The sequence below is a fragment of the Rhea americana genome, unplaced genomic scaffold (assembly GCF_003343005.1).
Source record: "Rhea americana isolate MKP2758 unplaced genomic scaffold, rheAme1 scaffold_45, whole genome shotgun sequence".
Lineage (NCBI taxonomy): Eukaryota > Metazoa > Chordata > Aves > Rheiformes > Rheidae > Rhea > Rhea americana.
Window position 1 is genome coordinate 1,747,448 of NW_028186590.1, and position 17,930 is coordinate 1,765,377.

At 35.1% G+C, this 17,930-nt stretch overlaps 1 protein-coding gene across 5 annotated transcripts in view; it reads left to right on the forward strand.

The window, feature by feature from the left end:
* The window catches only part of FAM135A (family with sequence similarity 135 member A), a 68,257-nt gene extending 51,331 nt beyond the window's left edge, over window positions 1-16,926 (forward strand). For 3 of the 5 annotated variants that reach the window (XM_085316031.1, XM_085316032.1, XM_085316033.1), the window contains 4 exons: window positions 1,147-1,298; window positions 3,353-3,463; window positions 14,356-14,469; window positions 15,189-16,926. In XM_085316031.1, coding sequence (XP_085172157.1) covers window positions 1,147-1,298; window positions 3,353-3,463; window positions 14,356-14,469; window positions 15,189-15,394 — 583 coding nt within the window. In that variant the 3' untranslated portion in view covers window positions 15,395-16,926. Of the gene's footprint in view, window positions 1-1,146; window positions 1,299-3,352; window positions 3,464-14,355; window positions 14,470-15,188 lie in introns of those variants that run through there. The other 2 variants (XM_085316034.1, XM_085316035.1) reach the window with 1 other exon arrangement.
* Window positions 16,927-17,930: the final 1,004 nt, after the last annotated feature.

Here is a 17,930-nt window from a genome sequence, read left to right on the forward strand (position 1 = left end):
AATTCTTTCTTGGGAAAAATTATACTATCAAATAACTTGTTACTACTATATTCTACCTAGACATACATAGCTTTGTTTTAGCAGTTTTTGTTTAAGAATGTAGTAATATACAGCAAAAGATGATCACAGGTATAATATTGTGGCACTCAAATGATCTGGCTGTAACAGTTCTGCCACAGATTTCCTGCGCATATTTGGCTGGTCACGTGTTCTCTTCATGTCCTGAGATTACATTTGTAAAGTAGAAAGACACTTTGTCATTCTGCTTTTGTTCATCTTCTGCACTATACTTTTAAACTCAGTGTCTAAGATAGTGTGATCTTTAYCTCACCAGGGATTTGTAAGCATAACAGCTGCATTAATAACGAGAGTAAGTCTAGTATCCCTGCTAGAGAAGTGGTATATACAGACTTACGTGTTATGACAGTAGACAACACAGATCAAGTTAAAATTATTCTTGTAGATACATGAAGCTAAATAGAGTCCCATCAATCTTCCCCATAGCCTGATTAGTGAGAGAAACAACTAAATGCAATCAGCTCCTTGCAGAGAGAGGTATTTTGCAATTGCCTAGCTCAAGCTGTTAATCACTACTTTTGGTCCAGTTGCTAAGCAGATTTGAGATATTGCTTCTGCTTTGAAATATCTAGAGTAAGAGAAGTGATGTTCTTCCTCCTCACAGGAGTACTTTCASAGTCCTTCTCCTGCAGGTTGTTCTAGTAACTATCATGCATTTATCACATTGAATGCCATCATGTGTCAAAGCAGGGGTTTATTCAGTCRTGCACATCTCAAAATATTTTCTAAATACTTGGTGGTAAGGGAAATACTCAGATATAATCTTGATCTTGGGTGGGAGAGGTTGCTGGAGATTGCTTGTTTTCTCTCTCTTTTCAAAAATCATGTGTAAAGTAATTGTAAGAAGCGGAGAATGTTTCTCAGGAATTTGTGCAGTTTGCAAGATATGGACAAGCTATGTTTTCTGTATGATCTAAAGTACAGACTTGTGTGTGAAAGCATTTTGCTAATTTCTTTTCCTATGTTCCTTCAGCATTTTATGTCATTTTATTTTTCACTATTAAAGAGCAAGAAAGAAAAAAAAAGATTGCCATCAAGTTCTGTTATACTATTTTTCTTTCTAAACAGCTTTATCGGACATTCACTGGGTAATTTAATAATCCGTTCAGTGCTCACAAGACCTCGGTTTAAATATTACCTCAACAAACTTCACACCTTCCTGTCCCTGTCTGGACCACATCTTGGTACACTCTACAACAGCAGTGCTCTTGTTAATACAGGTAACACATTGTTTTCCATATAATAAGTTTAGGGGAGGTTTTGTTCCTGAAATGGTCTCAGAAGTTCCAGGTAGGGTGCAGGTTTCTGCCTTACTTGGCTTATGAGGATGTGTCCTTGTTGTCATTGGGAAAGGCAAGGGTTGCAGAAATAAAGTATTGAAGTAGGAGATGACGGACACAGGAGTTTGCCAGCATGCTTGAACCAGGTTTTCTGTTGCACCTTAAAGAAATTTCAGCTTTAATGTGTTGAACTCCATTTATTATAAGCTAMATTTTAATATACTTAATATGCAAATAAAGTAGTTAAAGTGCACTACAGGAATTCTGAACTATTAGTGATGTATTCTCTCTGTCAAAGTGACAACCTTTTCTTACATTAAGAAAGAAAGTCTGGATTTCTCTGAATTTTCCAGTGTGTTTTTTCARCTGTGTGTGTACTCTATGAATGGCTGTTTTTCTCTGCGCATTCTAAAGACTAACTGTAGCAGTAGGAAAACTTGTCGAGACTGCTAACTTCTGAAATAAATATGAGAAAATATTTTCAGATAGCCTAAAWTTTTTAAATGAAGTACTAAGGATGAAAACTTTTTTCTGAGGTTACCACTTACCTYGATAGACCCCAAACAAAACTGAGTAGCACTTATTTTCATTAAATATGAACRTGCTTATTAAACTATTGAAAACATGCTGAAGTACATGAAGRAATTTATTCTATGTAGTGCTGTATTAATGACTTATTGGCTTTTGTTTTCCTTCATACAAAAATCATGGAGGAAAAACTAGCTAACKTGTATGTGTTGTACCTAAAAARAGTTGACATGATTTATTGGCTAATTGGAGTTATTGTTAGAGTTCACAGAAGTAGAAGAGCATGAGAGCTGTTTGAATTTGGTTGAAATGGTACTGTATATAGTCCTCACTACATCATGGGTAAGGTTCACTTCAAGATCAAGACATTTACTTTGGGATTCACTGCAGGCATCTGTTGGGCATCTAATTTAGTATACCTGTARGCACTTACCTGCAAGTGTTTTGATKTGTAACTGAATCSCACCTTTTTGATAGAAGCTCCCCAAAAGCATTAACACTCCTTTGCTTCTATAAATTGCAATATTCCAGGCTACAGAGAGGCATGGATATCTACTCGTTCATGTAATCACCAGCAAATGACRCTCAGTTATCTAAGATTAAAGATATTGAAGTATCATCCAAAGTAAACTCATTGAAAAAATGGATTTCAGAAGCATTTCATCTTCTATAGTTGCAGAATGTACAAAACCTCCTTTTCATACAATAACCTTCCTCTACATTTTAGACTTTTAAGATTTTGTAAAATTATAATAATTAATGGYATTGTAGTCTACATTACTATATTTGTGTGCGTACATTAATGACCTTCAGTAAATTGCTGGGCAGAAGATAACTGTTTCCCTGAATGGCTTGAATCAGTGCATAAAGACATTATTGAGGATATAAGGCCTCGGTTGCTTGCTTTTCTTCTACTTGGCAAGAGATAKAAGATTTGCTGAAAAGTCAGTTAGCTAGTTGGCTTAGCTCACTGACTAATAAAGAGGGGAGAACAGCTCTAGAAAAAGATGATTTTCCTCCCAGAAAATACTTCCTTCTGGTTGTATTTAATGAAYTAAATGATTCTATAAAGTTATTTTTAGAAGTTTGAGAAGTAAAACTTGCTGCACATTTCAACATCAGAACATTCTAATATTCTGTAAAATATTGAAATAAAATCTGTGAATTAGCTTACAGCTAACATATTAACATATTTTGACTCTTTGTAAGTACTTATTTTGCCTATGATGGCATATGCATTAGTGGAAATAATTTTCTTTATGCTTTATTACATATGCAGACAGCAAAGAATAATGTATAAAAGAAATTTAAAATGTTTCTGGGCTCCATAATGCTGACAYGAAAAATAAAATGGTAGCATATGAGGAGCTAAATGTATGGGCTTTAGCTTTACATATTTTACTTGCATTTAATTACTTTTCGTATTTTATTGTGGATCTATACTCATGTTGTACCTAACAATGCAGGTCTGTGGTTTATGCAGAAGTGGAAGAAGTCTGGTTCTTTACTGCAATTGACATGTCGAGACCATTCGGATCCACGACAAACTTTCTTATACAAACTCAGTAAAAAAGCAGGTAAGCTCTGCTAATGCTTACTATCTTCTAAAGACCACTGTACATAAATGTAAATAAGAAACCTAAAAATATTTGTCCAACCACCTCTTGTTTCAGTTTACTTAAAAGTTACTTTGGCTTTAGTACCCTATTCTTCAAGTAAAGTAAACAGTAGAGGGTTGTTTTCCAGAGGTGGACAGTTACTTTCAGATTTCCCTTCTTAACTTAATGAATGGAAGCAGCTACCATGCTGTATGTGTCAGCCAGCTCTTCAGCCACTGAAGTTAGTGATTTCACTGTGATTAGTCAAGTACACGCACACTCATTTAGGATTACCTGTTTCTGTGTCTGTTTTTCTTGGGGTTATTTAAATATCTGCTGTAAAGTTTTTACTAGCTAGTCTTTTATATCCTCATTAAGTTGGTCTGGGAAGACAATTTTTTTTTCTTTTTTTTTGGAAAGGGAAAGAGATGTTGAACCTAAGGTAATAGTTAAAATTAGGCAAGAGTGTTCACACTATATCACTCATATAATTTTGTGGTTTGCATATTCTGATTTCAGCTGTTGACTGAGAGTCAGTTTGGGGGGTGAATAACATGCCACTTAGGGGGTTAAACATAACATTAAACATTATAAAGTTACTGCAGATTTATCAYGCAAATATTTTCAAATATGTGTCAGCTAAGCATTCATGGAAACAAAGATRCTCATGGTGAGCACAGTATTGTTTTGTGGAAAATTTGGGCATRTTTCTCTATCAAATAGTTGTAGGCTTTCACCACTGAAATTTGGTTGAGAGCAAATTGGTGCAAAGATGTGGGCATGAGAAGACTGACAGGTCCAGCTCCTAATATCTTTGAAATAAAAATTCCAGGAACAGGAAGAATCAGAAAGGAGTAGGGAGCMAGAAGAAGTATCTTATCCATAATGCGGATATTCAGTATTGTCTATTTTTCGAGTATTATTGTCTGTTCAAGAAATACCTATGTATTCTTTTGACAAACCTCTGTGACAGACTTTTAGAAAGGCATAGATAGCATTGTCTTAAGAGTTTGTGACCCAAGTTTCAGATCTTATTCTCAAAAACTGTAGGAGGGCCCAAAAAATGTTAGGGAATCATTTGGTTTCTGAAGATTCAGCTTCCCTTTTCTGCCTTTTTACTGAAGAGATGGAAAGAGCTGTATCTGGGGTCACAGCCTCATACAGCATCTGGTTTCCAGGTTCTCCAGTGAGCTTTATGCAAGGGAGAAGGAAAAGCTGGGGAGGAGGAGAGAGATGCGAAGAGTCTGGTAATACTATTTAAGGGAAGAGAAAGAAGGAGGGGAGGGGAAAAAAAAAAAAAAAACTTTTTGCCTTTTTGCTTTCCCAAAAGAAGAGAAGGAGAAGGTTTTCTTTTGAAGGGTGGATATGTGCACTGTAAAAGTTGGTATTTTTAACTCTTGACATGTGTACAAGGCATATTTCTGTCCTACCAAACTTCTGTTCAGTGGACATACAGTATGGGCTATGCTTGACTCTCAAACTCCAGATGAGATGAGTTTGAGATTGCCCTAACTATGCAGTTCCTGTTTTCATTTTTTTGACCCAGAGAATTTGCATACTGTTATCCRTAGGAATTATAAACATACGCTTTCCAGAAATCATTTTACCCTAAGCTGTGCACAAGATGTTCTGTCTACCAGTRCTCAGCAACCACACTGTTAACAGGGGAGATGTAGTACTGATCTTTGCAGTTTGTGTTGATCTTTCTAGTTCTGTAGAACAATAGTCTAAGCTRCATTAGTATCTGTTGTTCCTTATTGTGATGTTTTCTTCAGATTCGGGCTTTGTAGCTGGCAAAATCCGTAAGGTTTTTATCTATACTTTTTATTACCTATACTTTTTTATCCTTCATGCCAGCCCAGGTTTACCTTAAGACTTAAGAATGTGCTAGAAGCCATTCTCTTAAAGGATCAGTAGAATACCACTCTTTTTTCATCTTCACATCTTTAGCTAGAGTTCACTGGGAAAACCCATCAAGAGTGGTCTCCCAATGCCTTCTCTGGCTTACAGGGCTCCAGACCATTCAACCAGTTCCAAAGACCAAACATTGGCTTTGGTGCTGTCACTTCTGTTCCATCAGTACTGTGAAGAAAGACACCAGGCATATGACAGAAGCTAAAAATATCTTTCTCCTACTGTTGTAGAAATGGTTCTATCACAAGCACAATGCCTTGTGCCATGGATATCTGAGTATTGGCAGAAACAGCAGTATGAATTTTGGCTTGCCTTCTCACCTGCAGTCCTCTGGCAGCRAAAGCAGCTGCTGTTTCAACTCTGCTGTGGTCTAGCTGGTTTCCAGATCATCCCTAAAAGTGGCTGTGAATCTGGCAGGTGATATTTTTGAGAGTCAAGGTCTCAACCGTATTGRCGTAGGGTGGTTTGTGGGTCTAGTTCTCAAATTTATCAGAGGACATCATGTTGTTGTTTAACCCCAGAGTGGGTGAAGTTCCTTCTTCCTGTCAATCATTCTAGGTAAGAGTAGAGTTGAGCATTTCCTCTTCTGCCTCTTAAAARAAGCTCCAGTAAATACTAATACTTAACCACCATTCAGAAATGAGATTTTTGCTCGTATCCATTCTCTGTTCTGAATCCAGAAGCACTACCATTTAACAGCAGAAATCTTGCAATCAAAACCACATTTCTGGTAACTCTTCTTCAGTACTGCTTCTGTCACAGCAATGCATTTGGAAGGATGTATGACAAACATTTTTACTGATCTTGCTTTTTCCTTCCCATTTGGGGAAAGTTTGGGCATCACCTCCGATCTTTGATCTCATAATTAGAAGCAAGCCTAGTTTGTCTCTCTGCCACTCCCAGAGTTTATGGAACATTTTCATTATTGTGAAAATGAAATTATCAGGACAGGATGATAGATAATTCATGTAACAATTTTATTCATAGATTTCTGGTGTATAGATAGACATTGATTTGTAAAATCATAAATGCCTTTCTTAAAATGATTGATTCAATAAAATGTAGTATATGACAAGTGATGATGATGAAGCAAAGTCTCTGCTTTCCTAAATTAGCCTGTGGTTTGTCTACAAGCTAGTTTTGTTTTATGCACTTSATGGTGTGCTACTGTTGTAGAATACTTTGGAAAAGTACAATTCGTTCATTGTTTAGCTGTCAAGTTTCTTTGTTAGACAAGGGAAAGTGATCTTAAAAAGTCAGTGACCTTAAAAAGCCAATTTATACCTTATCTTTGAGCTTTAGAATTGGGAAAACAGAATAATATTTCAGGCAATATACTAGGTTGCCATGTGAAAAGATATCTTTTATCGYAACAAATAAAAGCAGGTAATGAGAAGAAATTTGAGATTTAAACATTTGCCATTTCTGATCAGATTGTTATCTTATCTAAAAAAAATCTGAAYGTTTCCTTTCTCGACTTGACCATTCAAAATTCTTTTAAATTCAAGCTTTTCTTACCTTTTAAAATTATCATGATTGGGAATTGCTGATAAGAACAAGATGTATCCATGTCTGCTCATAGCAACAAAATAGGATAGTTCAAAATGAAGAGAGWTAAAATTTATGCGAATTCCAGGATTTTCAGTTACTTTATGCACACATCACCTTATATTGCTAGCTGAGAGATTTATATGTTTGTTTAGCCCAKTAGTAAATTTCATTTTCTGGTGTTGCTTCTTCATGATGATGAATTTATAGAATTATTTTACCTTTGGGAATAATCTTCTTGAAATTTGCTTGTCATATCTTTAGCAGCCACAATCTGTCTAGTATTTTCTGGGGTCTTGGAAATGACTGTTAATTTCATACTGTGACAAGAAATTACAACAGGTTGCCAGCTATGATGACAGCAAGCTGTTCAGTACAAAAAGAATTGTAGCAACCCAGATAAAAAAAAATGCAAATGTTTGTGGTCTAGGTAAACATAATTTCATGTTAAAGTATTATGTTTCCAAAAATATATATTTCAAAATAACTTGATAAGAACAAAATTTTTAAACATGAAGATAAAAAAAATACATACTTAAATTATCTATTTTCTATTTACTTGGCTTTCAGACTTTTGTATGGTCTATTTATTTAGTGGAAATGAGTACTTTTTGCAACTGAACTGTTGACATTTACCACAAAACATACAAAACATTAGTTATGCAGATTCGTCCCTAAAAGGTTACTGGGAATTAGTTATTATTTGGAACTAGTGTGTGAAATAGTTGCTTATCGTAACGTCACATAGTGATTCAGTGACAAGTTCTGGGATGCACACAGATCTTGATTTCTGCTTTCACTTAATCTACTGATCTGTTAAACATTTTCAATAAGCTATAATTGCACCTTCATATTTATTTTCTAACATCAAATGTAAAAATAACTTAGTTTATGAAAYGTAAGTGTTCATTGGTATATCACTGAAATAATCAAATTTTTTTCTTTTAACAAAGGAAGGGTGTACATTTGATCAGTGTATTCTAATACGTAATTGTTTCAAGTTGGAGCATATTGTGATTTTTGTTGAAGGAAGCAGAAAGACAGTAGCTCCAATAAAAGTGAAGATGCTTTCAGATGTAACTGGAGCACTGTCCCATGCACTTCTCCCAGCTTCTCTAATTCACTTTGTCTTGTGCAAGGTAAATGAGAAGCTTTTTTCTCTCAGATTAGAATATTATGTTTCTTTATTCACATTGTATACTCAGCTAGTTATATGCTTCAGCAAAAATTACAGACTCCAGAGTCTAAGAAAATATAYTGTAAATTCTTGCTTTGTAGCCATTGCAACCCAACAAATCTGTCCTTTCCTGCTCATGGTGCTTCAGATAGTCATTTTGACAGGTTCAGAGACCCTGCTTAGCCTGATGCGTTAAGAAGTTGCCARTCAGAGGGGAACAATTTCATTTACATGTAGGCTGGTTCTGATGTTCTGCTTTGTCTAAGAAAAGTGTCAATGACCTGTAATATTTGGCTTTAGTTTAGTTTTGAACGAGTCTCTTGTGTGTGAATACTTTGTCTAGAACTCCAGTACACTGCTTAGTATAAATATAAAAACAAAGACTCCATTTCTATCAGTTGGTCTTTGAGAAGCTCAAGTTTCTGTAGCCAGTCACCAGAAACAACTTTAGCATCTCCCTGCAGGGCCTCCCTTAGTTTGATACAATTTTGATAGATTCTTTGCAATTAAGGGCTTGCCCAGTAAAGTAGAGTGACATCAAAACTTTTGATAGAACTAGTTCTCCTGTAATGAATGATTATGTGTGTGAGAACCATAGCCTGCTGAGGTTGGCTACCATAAAGYAAACCTTGAAACGCTGCTCTCTGTTGAGAAGTTATGCCAATTACGAACTATTTGCTCACTGTAGGGAACRTTTCCTGCAACATATTTTGGAGTTTCAAGTTCTTCTACCTCAGGTTTAGTTTTGTAGTTTTCTGAAGTCTTATTTGTCAGCTGTAGAATGGGCCTGTGCTAGTGCTTTAGTTTGGCTCAGGAGTGCATTTGGAAGCAGATGTCTTCATCATCCCCGTTTACCTCAGAGCACAGCTAATGAGCTTTATGAACAGCTAATGGACTTATAKCCACAGGACCAGACTACAGCTCATCCAAATTAAACTCCCCTGAAAATGGGCAATTATGATGAGTAAGGGATTCTCAGTACCAACAGATTTGCTTTACAGTTCTGTTTCTTTTATGCTACACTGTTCACAAAGGTAAAGATGTATYCTTAGTCTCTTCCAGGATATTTTTGTACTTAAYAGGTARGCTTATATTSAAATGTCACAGTTTTTCCATGGAGTTTGGTTAGCAGAATTCTGATATGYTTATTTATTGCTTTATTCTYCCCCTTTAAAATGTGAATTTTCCTAATCTCTGAAGTGAAGAAGTTCTAGTTTTCATTTATGTCCACATTAACAGCAGATAAGCATTGAACAAGCTTGGTTGACATGTTTTTTGCTTTGAGGTGACTRTTGCACACAGGATGCCCACTTAGCTGAGTTGGTGCTGTTTGGCTTTGTGGAAGGAGGAAGCATTTCACCTCTTGACTGGAGGGAGAACTTTTTTATTACTCAGCATGGGAATGGGGCTAGAAGTGAAACAGCATAACTACTGGTCGCGTGGCATGGAGACTGACCTAACCAGTTCTGCTAAGGACTTCCCAGCTCTCTGTAGCTCTATACCAACAAAGTTGAAAAGATCTGGTAGGTTCTGTAGCATCTGCAGCCAAGCTCTTTGAAGTAAAGTCTTCAAGGCAGAGTTTGAGCTGGCATGAAACTCTGAATTGGCACAAATCTAACTCCCTAATCAGCCTTGTAGCATTGCCACGRAAAGTCTGAGCTGTTTTGCATTTGGACCTCAGTGCACTCAGCATTTCAAGATTTTGAGTTTTTGGGGTGCAAATCTAGCTTTGTGTGTGATGTGTTAGCTTTACAGAGTAGTCCAGAAGGCCAACTGTGGGAGAGATGGCTGCGTTCTGGAGCATAATTTCTAACCCCCCTTTTTCCACACTTCATTTATGCCAGAGCTTCCAGATCCCTCTTTCCAGATCAGTTTGTGAATGGATAGAATTGTAGGAAACATCAGGAGTATTGTACTTTGACAGAACTGAGAAGTTTCCTTTGACTCAAAACTTCACCAGATATGACCCTGAGCTACCTAATTTAACGCCAAAGTGGGCAGTCTTTTGAGAAAGGGGGTAAGATGAGGTGATCTCCAAAGGTCTCTTTTAACCTAAACTGTTTTATTCCAGGATTTTATGATTAGCACGTTGCTGAGCAAAACAACAGCTTGCTTATGGAATCAGATGGTGGGACTTTGTTTTTTTAAAGCTATTTGTAAGTGATTTTAATTCAATTGTGCTCAGTAACTCTGGCATTCATAGTGAATATTGTTCACTGCAAACAGTATAAGCCTTGTTTTGAATGAGTTGAAGGAGATATAGCATTTTGTTATCTCTTTTGTCATAGAAGTGTCAGAGAAAATCAGTAGCCTGTTGTTCCATTAACCATTTGCTCCATCTCTTGTTACTTACTTGGATATTGACTATGCTTAGAAGGCAGATTTCATAATAGAGCTACAAAGTCTTCTGATTCTGACACTAGAGTTTATACAAAAAGATTAAATCTTTGACTGTAGTTAGTTGTGGGTTATCAGGTCTCTCTATACACTGCTCCAGATTCACCCAGTTGAAAATTTATTAAAAAAAAAAAAAAAATTTTGTAGCTGTTGTCAATTCAGTAATGACTACTAATGCTATTATTTGAGAATTCACTCATCTGCTGACATATATGAAATTCCGCACATGCTTAAATTAACTTTGGCTGAGATTGAAGTTTCTTTAGAAGATGAGGAATACAAATATGGAAAGCCCAAAAAAGTTTCCTTACCACAGAAGAGAACATTCTGTATATGGGATAGAGCTTATTATTTCAGCAATAGTCTTTCAGTTGCATTGTTCTTTTCAAACTATCCCAAATCTTGTTGAAAAATTTAGACAGTATTTTCTAGCTAATGAAAAGCTCTTTTTTTTTTTTTTAAGAGTACTTTGCAAAAATTATGTGATGAGTCCAAATGTGGGAGCTCCCCCCCCCCCCAATGGAATTAGATTTTAATCTTCTAGCACTTCTGCCTAATTGCAACAATTCTGGAAATGTTGGCTTAATTAGATTTTTTTAATTCAGTAGCTGAAAATTTTACTTCACAAGAAAATATGGATCATTGATTACTTTGAATAATTGTGTCGYAAGTTTGAGTTTTATTTTTTGTTTTCGTTTTTTAATACTTCCAATATGTTTATGTGGCAGGTCTCTTATGGCATGGGTTTTYTGTCTTTTTGGAGGGAAAATTAAGATGTGGATCATATGAATTAACTGAGCTTTATTCTTGTCCTCAATTTATTGCTGAATTTCTGATTTAATTAAAGGCAGAATATATTCAAAGTCCAGGAAGTAAATGAAAACAACAAAATATAAARATGATTGAGGTGGCAAATTTTTACTGCTAAATAAAAGAAAGAATATGATAAGTTAGTTCGTTGGACGGTTCTCCAAAAGCACGTTTAATTTGGGCACAGTTTAGCATTGCACGCTTCCGTATTTGAGATCCTTCTCTGATTTTGTCCTGGGTATTATCTTAGGCTTTTCAGAGCGCATTAAGGAAGCCGTTGAATACTGTGCAGTTCCTTTGCATTGATGAATGGTTCAGGGGTTTCTAATGTATTAGAAGGTTGAGAGGTTATATGTTTTTATTCTCCATTTCAATTCTTCTCTTTCTTGGAACACCCATCCGTAGTCATAGGGGTCACACAAACCATGTCAGAATAAAAAAGAAGATGTAAGAATACAAGAAGAATAAACCAGAAGATTCACACTTTTTCTTCATCATAAGTGCAAAGGGTCATCCAAAGCAAAACCCAAGAAGAACAGTTAGACAATAAAATTCATGATTATGAAATACTCTATATGCCTTCCGCGTCCCTATTGAAATGCTTTTCTCAAAAGTCTTAGTCAAAAGTGGGTTTCTACTGCAGAAAACAAATGTCTTGTAATGAAAGATTACTGATATTTATCATGGCTAAAATTAAGGCAAGCTCAAGACATTCTTGCTATGAATTTGGAGTGGAATTTAAAGCATAAAATGAGTCACTGTCACCAAAAGGGGGAAGTCRTATTTATTAGATTGTGATGTCTTAAGCTTGTGTGTTTTCTGTTTGTTTGTTCTTATTGCACACCAAGCTGAAAAAAAGTCTATTAAATGTTGATTGATGTAGACAGATGTTCCTCTAATGAATCCTCAGGACATTCCTTCTTTCCTTCTGTCCTTCCGCAGGTTGATTAAAAAATCTAGGCAGTCCACTTCTCTCTACCTTTTGCAGGAACCGTAATGGATATTTCTCGTGGGGAAGCTTATATCAAAAATACTTAATACAAGGTACCTAGACATCCAAGGAATTGGCAAAATTATCGCAGATCAGCCTGCAGGGAACTCCTATCTTTGATTTATTCCAAATGTGTTATCTTCAGCTCAGTTCARAGTTTTGGAACTGGCATCCACATCTGTGCATAAGATTTTCTGCAGTCATTTTTCATCAGATGTCAAATAAAAGATCCTAGTGATTTAGTTCATTATCTGAGATAGAGTTGTCTTTCATGGACACATAGTACCAAAAAATASCTGCTTATTATTTCAAGGGGACTGAATCCAAGATCTCTATTGGATACATTTTCTATACATTTTTATAGATWTCTAGATTTTTTATTTATCAATTTCCTTTGAAATCTAGGAAGTTCCACTTACCTTTTACATACTAAAGTTGTTCAGCATTGTTTTTGTAGCTGACTTGGTTTTGGGATATAGTCTTCATCATACAGTCTATAAAATACTGGAAATTTAGGAAACAATATCCGGGAAGAAGGAAAGGTGTTTTACTTTGGAATCTATTCTCCTCTTTAAGAATAAAGATATATTAATGCTTACATATATTCTATCTGAACACAGAGAAACTAAAACTCAGGAGTTTATCCCTGCAGTATAGCTTCTGAAAAGCAGATAGTAAATCATTTATTTTTCTTACTGCAGTAATTTATCTCTTTTTTGTTGTTTTAATGAAAGAAAAGTTTGATKTATATGAAGTGTTTGCTACAGATTCAGAGTAGCACCTTTGAAAAATTATTTTATTTTCAATYTTTCTATAATTTTTAAAATATACTAAGTAAATTCTGTAAATGAACAAAGGAAGGGTTAGAGACCATTATTCTCCAGAACTTAAAAATAGGGCTGATAGCCCCAGTGTGAAACTAAGCACTGATGTAAATGTGGTTAGATCAAGTCTGCTCATGAGATGTAAGCACCTAACACCTACGAGATTCCTGAAGAACAAGCCAGGCTGGCTGCTTTTGAGTACAGCTTCCTCTTACATGCACCTAAATTTTTTAAGTGTTCGCCGATTTTTGCCTAGCTGTTCCCTTTTTATTTAACTGCGGCTGGCTGTGATATTYAGAGGGGCTGTTCTAAGGCAGAGGCTGCCAATTTTCCCTAAAAATCCACTGTATTCTGGCTTAAGCAGATGGACAGTACTAAGAGTCTGCTGAAGTTTTTTGGAGAACTCATTAAGGTTAAATATGTTGAGAACTATAACTTCCTCACTAATGGGGGGATCCTACCTTTGCATCATCTTATTATTAGACTACTTACCCAAGAAGTAGGAAATCTGGGTTTATTTATAACAGGAATCTGGAAAGTTGTGTTGGGTAGACCCCTATCTGGGGCTAAAACTRGCCAAATCTTATAGCAAGATAGTGCCTAAAAGAGGCACGTATGTTAGGTGGGCTATATTACATTCATCATTATGCTATGCATTAATCCATGTGCAGCTACACTGTTGACTGAAATACCAGGGAAGACAAGGCATCAGTCATCTTTAGGTTTCTTTAAGCAATGTAAAGGCTTTACTCCCTTCTGTCATCCAGAAACTGTACAGTTTATTCCTATATCCCCTCCATCCTAAAACACAAGACAAAGGTTTGAACCATAACCTTTGGTTAAGTAGGAATCATCAGAATCATAGAATGGTAAGGTTGGAAGGGACCTCTGRAGATTACCTAGTCCAACCCTCAAATGAGTAGCCTGTACGGAGATTGAACCTGCAACCTTGTCATTAGCAGCACCCACTCTAACCAACCGAGATAAACCTAACACCTCAAATCAGTCAAATCCAAGTGTATTAAAATATGTACAGTACCCAACAGTTAGTTCTCTTGCTGTACCTATTGTAATTGATTTTTCTACCTTTTTTTTGTACAAGGACTTGTAATAAGTTGGTTCCCAATTTTAGCTATAAAATGTTTAATTATTCTGTAGTAGTTGTCAAGAGACTCGTTATAATACATATTTTTTCCCTCTTTTCCTATAGGTCTTCATTACTTCAAAAACATAGTGTTAGTAGGATCTCTGCAGGATCGTTATGTTCCTTATCACTCTGCTCGCATTGAGATGTGTAAAACAGCTTTAAAGGATAAGCAATCAGGTAATAAATATTCTCAAAAAAACTCCACTGAGATTTAACCTCATAGGTCTCAGATTCATCCCATTTAATTTTAGGTGCTTTACAGAAGCACCTCAATTAAGTCTTTAGTCACCCTGGGCTTACTCTTCAGGAACGAAGAGAGAGAAATCCATGTGAGAGCTGAACTGCTTTCTGCATTTGTCCTGTTTTGTTAAATGCGGAAGGAGATGGGACTGAATAAATTGCTAGCTTAGAAGCTTTGATGAGATGCTGTAAATTAGGTGAGATGAACACAGCCCCTGATGTGTTACTCAACAAACAGGCAGCACAAATAGCTTTTGAGGACATCAAGTTGTAGTTGCAAGCACACTGGCTTAATATTAGCATTTGAAAKGAAAGGTACTTATTTTCAGAGATGGCAGGTTATTATATTTATTGAAAGATATTCTAGCACAATTATATTCTAACATTATTTATTGACAAGTAAATACCTTTTAAATTGCCACTATAATAAATTAGTATGATAAATGTATGAACAATAAAATGTGCGAGATATAAATTTTTTTTTCAAGTATTTCTGTGGAAATTAAATTTCCTATATTCTATCTTAACAGAGAAACAGCATGACATGCATTCCCTTTCTTATTCTGGAATGCATATATTTTCAATTAAAGGTCATAGAATCATAATTGCTTCTGATGATTCATACAGTACAGCTTACTTCTATTTTTCCTTTACAGGACCAATTTATGCTGAAATGATCCAGAACCTGCTTCTACCAGTTCTTCAAAATAAGGAATGTAATTTGGTTCGTTATAATGTAATTAATGCATTGCCCAATACAGCAGATTCTCTCATAGGAAGAGCTGCACACATTGCTGTTCTTGATTCAGAAATATTTTTAGAAAAATTCTTTCTTGTTGCTGCCCTAAAATATTTCCAGTAGAGAAAAGTGTTGTAAGAGACTTGGTTATTACCTCATTAACAGATGAATCAAATAATGTGTGGTATTAAAGTATAGCTGCAGCTGTATTTTAAGAGATATTTATACTTTTTATATGGAAGATAATTTATATCATCCACACTTAGGGCTTTTTAACATCAACTTTACTTTCTAGGCAATGTGGCTGTGCAATATTTTTTTTTTATTTTGTTCTTTTTACTTTTCTATTACTTTTTCTTAATTTTGGGTACCTAATTATTTCAAGATTAAAGCTCAGTGTGTACTTTTGGTTGGAGTATTATTGGCTCTTAGACTTAAGAAGTCAGTATTACATGGCTACATTTTACTAGAGGCTTTAGATGCCAAAATAATTTGGAAATTAAAAAATTCTAATAAGGTATTAAGCATTCAGTTGTATTTTAGCACTGCAGAAAGTTTAACTGGAAACACAATAAGCTGCTAAAATACTGGATATTTGAAAATGACTATATTTGTCGGTTTCACAAAGAAGACCACTACTGAGTTGTCTGTTTAGATATCACTACATCTTAACAGTTTTCTACAAAATCATTATCATCCTTATTAAACATGTTATGCCTGTGGGAATATATTTTCTACTGATCTCAAAAACATATTAGTTTACATATTTACTTTGATTACTGGAACTTCAGTTTTCAGAAGCAAATGACAACTAAGGATTTTTGAATGTTTAATGATAGCTGCCTTCAAATAATTGAGGTTTTGCAAAATTTATTAAAATTACTCCTTACTCTGTCAAATCTTCATATGAACATGGACAGTTTTACATGGACTTCCTTGTATGTACGTAAAATAAGTAAATGTTATAAATTTCTGCAATACTTTTATGAATTTAAGCAATTTTTAAATATTGTTAAAATGTTTTATTGACTACAAAGTATTGTAAATATAAATCAATACATCCTGAAATGGGACAATATTATAAACTTTACCTGTTTAGTGATACAGATAAAATGTTTTTGATATTACGGGAACGTTAAAGTCTATTGACTTTTTACTGGTGCTGAATAGCATTAAGTTTGGTTTCTCTTTCCTTCCCTTTCATGTATTTCCAACAACAGTTCACTAAAGGTAGGAAAAAAGGTTACATGTGCATTCACTAAGTGTAATGAACTTTTTTTGAAAAATACAAAATTGTTGTATAATGCATGTTTATTTTTAGCATTGTATTATTGCATCTGGTGTTAATAAAATGAACAAATGACTCTAATGGAAGCAATTAAAGAAACTGAAATCTGCTATTTACCAAAATTCTGGGGAGGCTTTATATGTTTTGTATTATYTGAAATGAATACAGCAATAATAGTTTTTAATGAAGTAATCTTGCATTTGATAYGGTTTGTTAATGTAATCTTTGTAATATATTTCTTTTGCTGTAGCTTAAGAGTTTCAGATGAGCACCTGTAGTTTGGYAATGTATACACTAAAAAGAATATTGTATTACTAAGTTGCATCTGACAAGTCCTTATAATGACAGAAAAATATCTTAAATACATTCCCATTCTAAAAATGTCTATTTTTATTAATAATTTTTATTTTATGACCATSTTGCTATGTGGTAAATACTTAAATTATGTTCCAACATCTCAACTGTCTTTGGATAACAGTATTCTAGTAGCTGGCTTGTAGCTAAATTTTTAATATCAGCTTAGGGAGCTAAATCTACAAAATAATTTTCTTTGATTTACAATGATCAATTTAAACTACTCAATAYATAAGTTTTTTGACATTTCTGTCACTATAGGAAAATGTCTCTGGAAATCTAAAAATCTACGTAGAGCATGCTTTTGTGATTAGCACATCAGAAATGAAGTGTAGCCACTTTTTTCTTAATCCTAGATCCCATGCATTTAAGCAGGCTTGAACTTTGTTTTATGAAGAAAATGGAGGCTGTAAGAAATCATATGATATTTAGATACAAGTTTGCCAAGGACAGGCCAAATTTAACAGAACTTTAACTTCTTTTTCTCTTCCCTRCTTTGTATTACCCAGTGCAATCCATTTGTGGTCTGGTAGTCCTGTCAGTCCTGTATCTTTGYGGTGCTGTTTTATGACCCATAAGTCCAGATAAATGGCCACTACTTGTCTGCAGTAAGATGATACTGAGTAGCATGATGAGGCCAGTGTGCCCTTGAAGCATACGAAGTTTCATATTTGCACTTAGAAGCTGTATGACACTTGCAGCTGCAGTATGAGCAACATATGTGATAGATCTTTGAAGTTCTGGACAACTGTGTGTGTTTTGCATGGCATACCCCCCCATATTTCTGCATGGGATTTCCTAGATAGAAATACGGGACTTTTATACATAATCAGATGCATGAAGAGCCATAAAGCRCTTCATCTCCTTCCCCTCTTCTGCTTGAATCAGGGCTTCATCTTCCTGTGGTGACAGTGACCTCTCCTTTTATTATAGCGCTGAGTAAGCATCCCACAGCTACTTGAAAAGAGAAATATGTTGCTTCAGGTGCTGCTCATAGAATGGGAGACAAAAATGAAG